The sequence below is a fragment of the Aulostomus chinensis genome, chromosome 12 (assembly GCF_037954235.1).
Source record: "Aulostomus chinensis isolate RoL2024-O1b breed Wild chromosome 12, RoL_Achi_v1.0, whole genome shotgun sequence".
In the NCBI taxonomy this organism is placed as follows: Eukaryota; Metazoa; Chordata; class Actinopteri; order Syngnathiformes; family Aulostomidae; genus Aulostomus; species Aulostomus chinensis.
The window spans coordinates 551,993-565,000 of NC_141331.1; the positions used below are offsets into that span (position 1 = coordinate 551,993).

At 47.9% G+C, this 13,008-nt stretch overlaps 1 protein-coding gene across 3 annotated transcripts in view; it reads right to left on the minus strand.

Moving 5' to 3' along the window:
• mylka (myosin, light chain kinase a) overlaps window positions 1-13,008 on the minus strand; it is a 46,620-nt gene that overhangs the window by 1,549 nt on the left and 32,063 nt on the right. For all 3 annotated transcript variants that reach the window (XM_086219485.1, XM_086219484.1, XM_086219486.1), the window contains 15 exons: window positions 10,395-11,191; window positions 9,304-9,420; window positions 7,196-7,255; window positions 5,425-5,472; window positions 4,883-5,010; window positions 4,441-4,597; window positions 3,372-3,562; window positions 3,173-3,287; window positions 2,984-3,016; window positions 2,619-2,709; window positions 2,060-2,263; window positions 1,761-1,978; window positions 975-1,098; window positions 357-509; window positions 17-140 (listed from right to left, as the gene is read on the minus strand). In XM_086219485.1, the coding sequence (XP_086075611.1) occupies window positions 17-140; window positions 357-509; window positions 975-1,098; window positions 1,761-1,978; window positions 2,060-2,263; window positions 2,619-2,709; window positions 2,984-3,016; window positions 3,173-3,287; window positions 3,372-3,562; window positions 4,441-4,597; window positions 4,883-5,010; window positions 5,425-5,472; window positions 7,196-7,255; window positions 9,304-9,420; window positions 10,395-11,191 (2,560 nt within the window). The remainder of the gene's footprint in view (window positions 1-16; window positions 141-356; window positions 510-974; window positions 1,099-1,760; window positions 1,979-2,059; window positions 2,264-2,618; window positions 2,710-2,983; window positions 3,017-3,172; window positions 3,288-3,371; window positions 3,563-4,440; window positions 4,598-4,882; window positions 5,011-5,424; window positions 5,473-7,195; window positions 7,256-9,303; window positions 9,421-10,394; window positions 11,192-13,008) is intronic.

The window sequence follows — 13,008 nt, forward strand, 5'->3', positions numbered from 1 at the left end:
TTTTGTTGTTATTGACCTGCCACTTCCTCCTCAGGATGTACTTCTTCATCCTCTCCTTGGACAACTTCTTGGCTTTCATGGTGTTGGTGTCTTGCTTCAGCCAGGGGTGTTCGAAACACTTAGCACAGGTTAGACGGGCCCTGACACACACACACACACACACACACACACACACACAAACTCTGATGAACACACAGAAGCACACTCGGACGTGCAGTCTTCATTGTCATGTGCTCCTCTGTGTAACATTTACTGACATACAAAAACAGGGGTGAAATGCTGAGCAGCGCCACGTCACTGCCAACACCAGCATGAATCTTGAAACGTCTCCTGAGCTGAGACTTCTGTCCCCTCACCTCATGTCTTTCTTCAGCAGGTTGGTGATGAAATCTTTGGCGTTGTCTGAGATTTCATCAAAAGCTTCGTCCTCAAAGTCCCAGGTGGCCGAAGTGACGTTGGACAGAGTCTCATTATCATTGTCCCCCATGAAGGGAGAGAGACCGCTCAGCCTGAGAGGACCAACACAGGCCGAGCTGAGTAACACTCAACCAGGCTGCATGTGATTGAGCTGAATACTGAAATGCAAAAGTCACAAAGTGCAAACTTGGAGAAGCACTAAGTTGTAGATCCCCCAAAATGGTTTGAAAGCTAAAACTAAAGAACTCTAAATAAAACTTCAGAACTGTGATGGAGCAAAAGTGGAGATTCATCACAGCTGCTGCCAACACCAGCTGACCTACAGGTGGCTGGGAGATGAAGGTGAAGCTAGCTCCGAAGTGACGGCTGGAGCACAATTGGGTCAAACTGTGCTGATGCTAAGCTCGACGAAGCTAAACTCAAATCAAAAGAAGAAGAAGCTCAGCTTAAGAAGCTAAATTAAGTAAAAGATGCAGCATAATAAAATCAAGCTCAGATAAAGAAACAAAGTGAAGCCAGCTAAGAATCCACATGAAGGTTTTGTGGTGGAGGCTCACAGGATGTAGCAGATGACTCCTATACTCCACATGTCGGTGGGGTAGCTGATGGCTTCATAGTTGATCACTTCAGGAGCCACAAACTCTGGAGTCCCAAACAAAACCTTCAGAGTTCCAGCATTTTCTGAAAGAGATGAGAGACAAAAAGATTCTCTGTTTAAGTAGAGGTTGTGTATTTTGATCACCAGGTCGGGACGGTGGTCGTCAAAGAGACCAGCTGACTCATCCGATGCATGCCTTCTCACACGCTCACAACAAACATGGAGAGTTTTACTTGTGCCAACAAGAGATTACAAGTCTGGTATTCCTGCAAGTGGAAAACTAGTAGTCAGTATCAGATCAAACCAGAACTCCATTCAGAAAACCAGCATTTTAAAAGTTGGTAGCTTGTGGCCAAGGTGCCACGCCTGACAAACCATGAATTCAAACGTAGTCCAAATCACAGTGTCTTTATTTTGATGTGTTAATTGCAGTCAAATCGCTGTCAACTCGGCGTTGGAAGCAGCAACAAGAGCTGCGACCGCTTGTCTTGTGCTGCTGACGATAAACACTGCACTGAACCTAGCTTGAGTTGACCCTGTACAACACAACACCTGTTTCATGAAGCTATAGCAGAATGGCACGTTACCACATGAACAGCAGCAGATTAAGTTGGTGTTGGGTTTATTCCAAACATAATTAATATCCCTCTTGTCTGGAAAACAGAAAAGCACCTAACCCATGCATGGAAAGCTCTCATACTACACAGCAAACAAATAACCTCTCTGTGGAGGTGGACCTTGTTACCGAGTCGCCTCGCGAGGCCAAAGTCGATGAGTTTGATCTTGCTGCCCGTCTTGTTCACACACATGATGTTTTCCGGCTTGAGGTCGAGGTGGACGATGCCCTGCTTATGGATGAAGCTGACGCCATCGATGATCTGTAGCATATACTTGATGACCTCCCTCTCCGTCAGCTCAAAGTCCTCGTCGATGATCCGCTCAAACAGCTCGCCTCCCGAGATCCTGGAAGCACACATCAGCTGCAGTGAAGTGTAGTGTAGCTTAGCATGCTAACATCTCTCTTGACCTGGGGGCGTGACCTACATCTCAAGCACCATGACGATGTCCGACTTGCCCTCAAAGGCATCGATGCACTGCACCAGCTTGGGGTGATGGAGGCTGTTCATGATGCCGATCTCCTGCCGAACATTCTCCTTCTCCTTTGCCGAGTACGCCTTGATGAACTTCCCCGCCCACACCTTCCTGGTGGCCTTCTCCACCAGTTTGAAGACTTGACCAAACTTCCCCCTGCAACCCGATCACACAGAGATGAAGCCACCTCCGGGCATTTAACTCCTCCCACAATTATTGTTTGGCAACTGTAACCAATCACAGAAATCATGACACATTCCAACCAAATGTTATTCCTGTCTTGGTCCATTTTGGTTACTGTTCAAGTCCTGGGAAATCAAGTACCGTCTGGGTCACGGCCCGATGAGCGCAGACGTCAATGATGACTGACATCATCACAATGGCAATTAGGACAAAGTAGGAGTTTGTGATTTGTCAGGCTGTCACCATGACCACAAACTAACAACTTTTTAAAATGCTGCTTTTCTAAATGTGGTTCTGACAATGCAGTGCATGAGTGGGCATGACTTACGTTCCCAGCCTCTCCTCCACATCGTACAACTCCTTCACCTTCATGTCGGTTCGAATGGTCACGTCCCTGTAGTCCGGCTCTTTCTCTGAGTCTTGGACAGAGACTCGGGTTAAAGCTCAGAGGGTACACACACAGCAGGTTGGGGTTTATGCTTTATCACGCGATGTCACTCAAACAATGCGAAATAATCTTGTTGTTTTTCCTCATTCTGTCAGGTCAGTTCGTTTAACCTCATATCCTGTCATGTAACATCATCTCACTCCCTGCCGTCTCGTCATCCTCTGTAACTCACGTTATTTAACATAAAGGTGTGAATGTCGCTGTTGTTGCAGGTGAATCAGGACAGTGAGCATTAACAGTTGTACCTTCATCTTCCTCTTCTGCTTCCTCCTGGTTCTCTGTGAAAGGAACCAACAGGTTGGTGTAGTTCGTCACATGACTCCACATTGGTGGTTTAACTTTTGCTTGGTTGAGATTTGGTTTAGCTCCATTTTACATGTGGTTTAGTTCTTATAATACTTTGGTTAAGTTTGAGTCAGCTTTATGTTACTGACCGTCATCATCCACCAAACCGACCGTGACAGGTTCAGATTCAGCGCTCGGCTCTCCAACTCCATACATGTTCTCTGCCCGGACACGGAACTTGTACTGACGGTCTGGCAACAGGTTCTAGAGATGAAGCAGAGAGCCTGAAGCTGGCAGGGTCACCTGTCAGTGTTGTGTGTGCCGTGTGTGTGGCATGGTGCCGCTCACCTGGACATTATAGGACGTGCTGTTGCAGGACACCAGGGATTTCCACTGCGTCTCCACAGAGTCCCAGATCTCCAGCTTGTAGGACTGCACCACGCTGCCACCGTCATAGGTCGGGCCGTACCATGACAACGTCAGACTGGACCTCCTGATGTCTGATGCTGCTGGAACCTTGGCTGGGGGGTCTGGTTTATCTGAGGAGGGGGGATGGGGATATTTCATACTGACCCCAGCGGGCTGCTAATGCATTAGACCACAAACAGCATCCTGGTGACCATGTGTCCCTGTGAGCAGCGCCTTCGTCCCCGCAGCCATCACATCCAGACTGTCCGCCATGGTTCCTCCTCTAATAACTCCAGATGTTCTACAAAACCTCCACTGGCTCCTGTCCCCAACAAACTCTTTCAAACTCATGACTTCCAGGATGTGTCTGTGCTTCCTGCACCAATGATCTACTGATGCCACACCCCCACCTACACCAGCTGGGCAGCCAACTGTGAGGCTGCTCCCTCCCTCTGGAAGTCACTCCCACAACTCTTCCTCAGTCTCTAAACATGACCTCTCATGACCTCTGGTTATTTTCCTCTCAGAGTCTTTGAGTGCCTAGAAAATCACTTTATAGGAGCAAGTGTTATTATTGTGTTGATGATTGTGTTCGCTAGCGTTCTCCCAACTGAAGAGCCACCATTGGCTTGTTGCCATGGAGATGTAGGACATCAGATTGATGGGACGTTTCAGAAAATCAGGAATCGGGAAGCATAACTGCAACTGGATCATCTGGTGCTCCTCAGAGACAGAAGCAGAAGGTGATGCTGACAGAGGTCACCTGAGGTCACGTGAAGGACGAGCTGATGCTAACATGTGGAATGTGAGTGTTTATCTGACAGGATGCAGCACCGCCTTATAAGGAGTCCATCTGCAGCTTGCACAAACTCATCTGCTCTTTACTTCAGCCTTTCTCCTCCCCACGGTTTCCTGCACCCACCTAGCAGAGGGAGCTTCAGCATGCCCACATCAGCGCTGAGATCAGCACACAGACACTAAAGCTAAAGGAGGCTGGTGAGTTTCCTACCAACGATGGTGAGGTTGAGGGCAGCCTGGCGGAGGCCATAACTGTTCCTCAGCTCGACGGTGTAACAGCCACAGTGCTCCTGCTGCCCACTGGAGATGATGAGTTTGCTGCTGCTGTCGCTGCTCTGGATGGAGATGTCGGCCGAACCCCCCTGGATCTACACACACACGCGCGCACGCACACACACACACACACACACACACACACACACACATGCACGCACGCACACACACGCACGCACGCACACTGACTTTAGTTCAAAACAGGAAGTGATGCAAAACTTCTTCAACTGCTTCAACTGAGAATGTTTGAGAGGAAGAAAAGGTATGATTTTTTTAATGAGGTTCATCAAAACAATCACTAGTTTGATTTTTTTGGTGTGTGTGTGTGTGTGTGTGTGTGTGTGTGTGTGTGTGTGTGTGTGTGTGTGTGCATCTCTCACTGGTTTCTTGAACTTCAGCCAGGTGCAGCTGATGGGCGGAGCTCCAGAGAATTTGCAGGTGATCTCTACACTCTGTCCTGCAAGGATCTTCATGTCCTCTGGGAACTGCAGGATCTGAGGAGGAAGAGCTACACACACACACACACACACACACACACACACACACACACACACACACACACACACACACACACACACACACACACACACACACACACACATTAACAATCAAAGAACATGAGGACAATCAGCAGGTCTGATCCTGACTGGTCGTCCAGAGGGCGCCACTGAGCTGAAGCTGGTGGTGGTGGTGGGGGGTGGGGTGCCAAAACCAGTAAATAAACTGACCTGATGGGTCCTGTGTGTGTGTGTGTGTGTGTGTGTGTGTGTGTGTGTGTGTGTATGTGTGTGTGCATGTACGTGTGTGCGTACATGTGAGTGTGTGCGTGAGTGTGTGCATGTACATGTGAGTGTGTGTGTGTGAGTGTGTGTGCATACCTGAGTGTGTGTGTGAGTGTGTGCATGTGAGTGTGGGGTCACACCTTGTTTCTGTGGCGTCTTCGCTGTCGGTTTCTTTATTCTGGCTTCACCTGAAAGAAGCACAAACATGCCCATGAGTTTACTGTTCCCGTGGCAACAAGAACAGACGGCCTCCCTCAAAGTTTTTAATAGTTCAGAGAGAAGCAGAGAAGAAGAACAAGGCCATATATGGACTTTCAACAAAGGGTTAGGGTTGAGGAGGTGGGACATGATGTGATGACACAGTGACAGCCAGAACATTGATGACATCATTATCGTTATCGATGATATAATCAGCACTGGTGACATCAAACAGAGGCACAACCGAGCGGCCACCATAACGGCTCTGTCACAGGAAACACAAAGAGTGAGTCTTTCTCAGTGACGTGTTCAAATACACACAAAAACAAAACAAGTTTCTTCTTCACGTGTTATTTTCAGCATGTTTGTGTCCAATAAGACATCAATGTGTTGTTGGACTACAAGCTGACAAATCATTAGAAGATTATTTTAATCCAATAAATTGATCATGAACTTTATTGGAAACAACTTCACTCCACTACAGTTGAAACTGGAGTTGTATGAAGAACTTTCCAGGACTCCCATGAGAAGACGAGAGAGGAGGGGGAGGACTAGATGAAGGTAGGAGGGGAACCGAGGAAAATCAGGCCTTAAATGGAAGCGAGGTCGAGGATCAGCCGGTGTCGTCGTAGGAACTGGAGGTTCTGAATTTTAGACAAAATGATCCTGACAGAAAACTCAGCGACAGACTCGCGAGTCTCCTGGTGTTAATCAGCGCTGGACACAAACGGTGGACAAATTTGTTTATTATACTAAGAAACACATAATAACCAGTAATGCAGACCCCTTGCAGGTCAAATACTGACTACTTACAAATGGCAACAGAGAGAATTAGAAAGACAAACTAAAAAAATGGTTTGCAATGTCAGAATTTCCACCAGATCCATGATGAAAAAACTCATAACAGAATTTTCAGCCTTCAAGAGTTTTTGAAGCTGGGTCAAGTTTGTCACTGACGTGAGTGTTCAGACCATTCAGTTGGCGTTAGCCTAGCTTATCTCAAAGCCTGGACGCAAGGGGAAATGTTAGCCTAGTTAAGTGCAAAGGCTGAAAAGAGGCTGAGCTGTTTGCCTAGCTTAGGTAGCTTCCTGCTAACCAGCCAAAAAACTCATTCGCTATCCTACATTCACCACAGAAAAGTCCATGTTAACCAAGTTAGCAAGTGTTAAACCCTAACCCTAACCCTAACAAGCTTATGCACATCTTGTTAGCTCCTTTAGTGCCATTGATCTTCAGCATGCTAACATGCTAACAACCCACAATCCACGAACAACACAAGTCCCACTAAAAACAAAGAACCTGCTTCCAGCACATGTCCAGCAGGCAAAACTATCCAGCTTTTCTATTCTGATTCTGGTTCTATGAGTACTGAAAAGTTGGATGACATCAGAGGCCCCTGTTCTCTGTTTGAGGGAGAGACGGACCGTGAATAAAAACAGGCTTGTGTGCAGTCCAGCGAATGGTGGGTGGAGCCAAGACGGATGTTTACGATGGGGGATGTTCTTGTTCTGGAATAATGATAATAACGAAATGAACCTTCTGATGTCTCCAATTGTTAAGCTGCTCAAAAACAGACAGCCCTGCGTGTGTGTGTGTGTGTGTGTGTCTGTGTGTGCGTGTGTGTGTGTGTGTGTGGGAACCAATCATCCCAGCCTGCAGCTCCTTATTGGGGCAAAAGCTACAAGGCTGCAGCTGCATATTTTGGAAACTCACTCTCGGAGGTCGCAGTCGCCTTCTTGGAATTCTTGTCGGTCAGAGAGTTTTCTGATGGATCTGCAGAGAAAATGGATTAATAAGCACATTAATAGAAATAAATGAAGGAGCTTTCCTGAGGCCAGGAGGGTGGTGGTGGGGATTTCATTGATTATGTGCTTTCAAGGACACCAGGCAGTCATCAGGTATCAAAACAAACCCACCAGATCCCTCCCTCTCACTTATTTGTCTTCTGGGTCTAATTTTTTGAGCTGGGGACAAAAGAGCCATAACAGCTGAGAGACACGGCCTCCTCTTGAATATCAGCATGTCAATTTGTTTGTGCTTATTTGTGGTATTTGCCTCAGAACCAAGTGGAAGAACATGTGTTATTCACACGTGTTTGACGACAGCAACACGTTCTATAATCAAACACCAACAGGTGGAGTGAGAGTGAAGAGTGACCACACCAGGTTCCCTCCTTTGGGATTCCTGCTTGCTCCAACCGAAGCTTCCAAGAATGAAGGCGACACTTTTGTTGATGTTGATTGTTCTAATAAGAGGAAACTGAATCAGATGGAGGATCCTGGCAGCTGTGGATGTGAGGAACCACGCCACGGTTGCATTCCCGACCTCGTTTACATGGACGCCAATAACCTGAATACTGATTCCAATTAAAACCACATTTATCTCATATTGCTAAGGTGAGTTTCCATGTCTCCTGACTGAAGACACGCCTGCATTACATCCCTTCCCTAAAGTGAGATTAGTGAGATTAAACAGCACCACGTTGAACCCGCCTTGGCCACTCCCCCTCTGTGTGGAGGGATGGTCAGTGTCAAAAACCAAGTGGGAGGTTGGTGTGGATGATAAAACCTTAACAAAACCTTAAACCACAATCGAAATGTCATGGATTTAAGGGAGCTGCGTTGTGTAGTGTAATTATACTGTAAATATATTCAAGTAATTGTAGGACTCAGGAAGAAACAGAAATACTCAGCTCTCTGCTAGCCGCTGCTGCTAAGCCTAACATGATGAAGGCACGGCCCCGTTTGGCGTGGGACCGTTTTAAGCAGAAAACAACCAGGTTCACTGTAAACACTGCGATCCGTGAAGTCCTGTATAGCACAGCAAGTGAACCAGCAGGAGGCATTCCGTCCCGACGCACCATCACTGGACTCCTGGACACTCACTGTGAAGAACGAAGGCAGGAACTGTTCAACAAGTTAGCCACAGCTGAGACTGCTGGACTGCTGACAGCTACCTCTCATCAGCTGCCACCACAATAACAATTAAATCAATAATTGATTGTTAATCTTCCCAAATACCAATCAAAGAAATCCCCTTACATGCCATCATAAGCTCTGTCTGGTTTGTGCTGATCTCGTGGTGTTGTCACAGTCCGTTGAAACTTCGTCCCCAATGGCGCAGGGTAGCATGCAGCAGCAGTAACCACACAAAAGGTTATTTTCCCTCTCATATCAAACTGTTATTGGATCCCTGATCCTCCTGCTGGATCAAGGAGACCTGGACTCTACCAGACCCCCTGGAGAGGTGGTGACCAGACGTTTCTGGTCAGTTTAGCTGCTGTTAGCATCAGTCTCCGTTAGCTTCAAGCTAAACATACGTGGCTGGTTCTTCCTGCAGTCTGGAGTCACTAAGAAGCGATGGAGGAGGGAAACACGTCTTAGTGAGCTGAGTCCTCCTGGTAGTGAGGACCGGAGAGGTGAGGCTCTGTTTTTATGCGGAATATTGTTGTTTCTATGAATGACAAAGTTACAGAAGCTGAGAGATGCTGTCCGCGCAGGGAGGATCGGTTCAGTCAGAGAGGAGTCAGGCTGCTTGTTGACTCCTGTGGTCCATCTGATCAGAGCTCCATCCAGAAATTCCAATTTTTAAAGTTGTTATCTTGTCGTCATGGTGACAGAGCTGACAAATCGTGAATTCATACTTTGTCCAAATCTCCATCATGATGTTGCTATTTTAGGATCATTTTGATCCTTTTATTCCAGTCCCTTAAATCTATGTTGATGATGTCATGACCCAGACACCACTACTCTGATGATGTCATGACATCCACACAGAATAGCATAATAATAAGGAGGGGTATTGATTATTGAGGCTCTTACCATCAACTAGAACCATACAGGAGCACTCAGCTTTGCCTGCTGAGCTCTCAGCTCTGCATCGGTATTGACCTTCATCCTCTGGCAGAGCTTTATCGATGGTCAGAGAGCAGAGGCCACCTGCGCGTGCACGCACACATGCACACACACACACACACACACACACACACAAGGTCAGTACTCCGTTTGAGGCTCCACCTCCCTCCAGGCTCCAGTGAGCTCCTCAGATGCTACAGTGAGCAGGGAGTCCTGAACGTGAGCAGATTCACTTCCATTGGTCAGTCCCCTGCTGACCTAAGCAGGACGTAGATGTGAACTGTGGATGACACTCAACTCTGGCTTGCCAGCACCTACAGGGTTAATATTTGACCGAACTTTATTCACCCCTGCTGATTGTTTTGGGAGTTGTTAATTGTACATTAACATCACTCGTTAAATGGCATGAATAGTTTATTGTTCATATATCAATGATCTGATCAGTGACGCATCAGATCACTAAAAGACACTAAGGCAGGAGGACCCTGCAGGACCCTGCAACACCATGGAGGACCCTGCAGGACCCTGGAGGATTCTGCAGGACCCAGGAGGGCCCAGTTTGACCTCTTCAGAATGATGCATCGACAACAAGATAATTTCTGTTGGTGGAAGTGAAACTAAGAGGCTGTGAGGGTTCGTGGACATGATGGCACTGAATACCGTGGACGTGGTGGCCGTCCAGCCTCATCACACCATGACAGCAGTTGATCAAGTCGACCATGAGAGTCGCCATTCACTACAGCTAGCTTAGCTAGTTGGTTAGCACAAAGGTGTGAGGGGACATGGCCAAGATCAACAGGCAGTGTCATGGCAGAAATTCTGATGTGGCTCAGCAAATAAAACTGACTTGAATTGAAGTGACGACATATCACGTCACAGCTCCTTCCCTACATCAGCTATGATGTCATCAGAGGCTGAGGATGAAGCCGGACAACCAATGCTCAGTACAACTACCAAGGGGTTCTCAAAGGGGGTCCAGGGACCCCCGAGGGTCCACAGGATCCCAGTCAACAACAGAATTAATTTGTGTGTGTGTGTGTGTGTGTGAGACCTCTGACCTTCATTGGCCAGCACAATGAACTTGGAGGGCTTGACCACCTTGCTGTCCAGCGTCCAACTAACAGTGACATCACAGGTGACAGAGAGGCGACACTGAAGCCGGAGCTGCTGTCCGTCCAGGACCGTTACATCACTTAGTTTCTCAGTGAACTCCAACGCCGCTCCCCCGCCACCGCCGCTCTTCCTCTCATTTATCCCTCCACTCACACAGTTGTTCACTGCCACCTTGTCACTCTCCCCATTCTTCTCCACTGCCTTCTTCTTATTGGTGAGGACGGAGCGAAAGTCAGTGGCATTCTTCCCAGGTGTCTCAGCAGATTTGTTACTGGCGGCAGTCTTCTTCCCCAGCACGCCCCGGAAGTCTACCTGCTGCGGGCTGTTCAGCTTGCGCTCCTCCTCCATCTTGGACTTCACACCCTTGAGGTTAGCCTTAAAATCCATCTCGCCGCGGTTGGTGGCAGCAGCGAGGCTGGCTTCTCCCAGCTCTTGTCCTGGGTTGTGTTTAGCCCCGCTGGCTTGGCGTCCCAGCAGCGAGTGGGAGTTGAGCTCTGTTTGTCGCCACTCCACTTTTTTGCAGTCCTGGATGTCCGAGCAACGTCTCAGGAGGCCAGGAGGCGCTTTAGCGATGGTGGGGAAAGCCTCCTTGTTCTGCTGCAGGTTCAATGCTCCTCCTTGCTGCTGCTCTTGGTTCACGTCCAGGCACTGCCGAGTAACGCAGCCGCTGCTGCCTCTCAGCTGGGTGACACCTCCTTTAGTTGCCCCTCTGGTTCCTCTGGTTCCTGCTGCTCCTACAAGGCTGCGAGAACCAGACAGATGGAGCCAGAGAATAAACAGCGCTGAGCTGAAGCCACAGGCCCCGCCCCCTTCAGCTGCATGTTCACGTTACATCACAAGTGAGTCAACTGTCCAAATAAGGTCAAATACCCCGGACAGAGCACGCGCACGTGCACACACACATGCACACACACATTCAAACACAGTCTCACATACATACACTCACACTCACACACACTCACTCACACACATTCACACTCACTCACTCACTCACACACACACACAAACTGTCACACACTCACACACTCACTCACTCTCTCACATACATACACTCACACTCACTCACAAACACTCACACACACTCACTCACACACATACACTCACACACACTCACTCACTCACACTCACTCACAAACAATCACACACACTCACGCACATTCTCACTCACACTCACTCACTCACTCACTCACTCACTCACACACATACACTCACACACACTCACGCACATTATCACTCACACACACTCACTCACTCACTCACACAAACTCACTCACTCACAAACACTCACTCACACATACACACAATCACACACACTCACGCACATTCTCACTCACACTCACTCACTAACTCACACACTCACACACACTCACTCACTCACACACATTCCCACTCACTCACTCACTCACTCACACACACACACAAACTCACACACACACACACTCACTCACACACATTCACTCACTCACACACACTCACTCACTTACAAAAACTCACACTCACTCACTCACACACTCACTCACTCTCTCACATACATACACTCACACTCACTCACAAACACTCACACACACTCACGCACATTCTCACTCACACTCACACATTCACACTCACTCACTCACACACACTCACGCACATTCTCACTCACACTCACTCACACTCACTCACCCTCACTCACACTCACTCACACACATTCACACTCACTCACTCACTCACACTCACTCACTCACTCACTCACTCACTGACACACATTCACACTCACACACACTCACTCACTCACACTCACTCACTAACACTCACACACACTCACTCACACTCACTCACTCACTCACTCACTCACTCACTCTCTCACTCACTCACTCACATTCACACTCACATTCATTCACTCACTCACACTCACTCACTCACTCACATTCACACTCACATTCATTCACTCACTCACATTCACACATTCACTCACTCACACTCACTAACTCACTCACACTCAAACTCACTCACTCACACTCACTCACTCACTCACACTCACTCACTCACTCACACATTCACACTCACACTCATTCACACTCACTCACATTCATACTCACGCACACTCACATTCACACTCACTCACTCTCACTCACACTCACTCACACTCATTCACACTCACTCACACACATTCATACTCACTCACACTTACTCACACATTCACACTCACTCATTCACTCACTCACTCACTCACTCACTCACACACATTCACACTCACTCCCTCACTCACACTCACTCACTCACTCACTCACTCACACACTCACACTCACTCACTCAAATTCACTCACTCACACTCACTCACTCACTCACATTCACACTCACTCACTCACTCACACACATTCACACTCACTCACACACACACATTCACACCCACTGACTCACTCACTCACACTCATTCACTCACTCACACACACTCAGTCAGTCACACACACTCACTCACACACTTACTCACTCACTCACTCACTCACTAACTCACTCACTCACACACACACACTCACTCACTCACTCACTCACATTCACACATATTCACACTCACACACA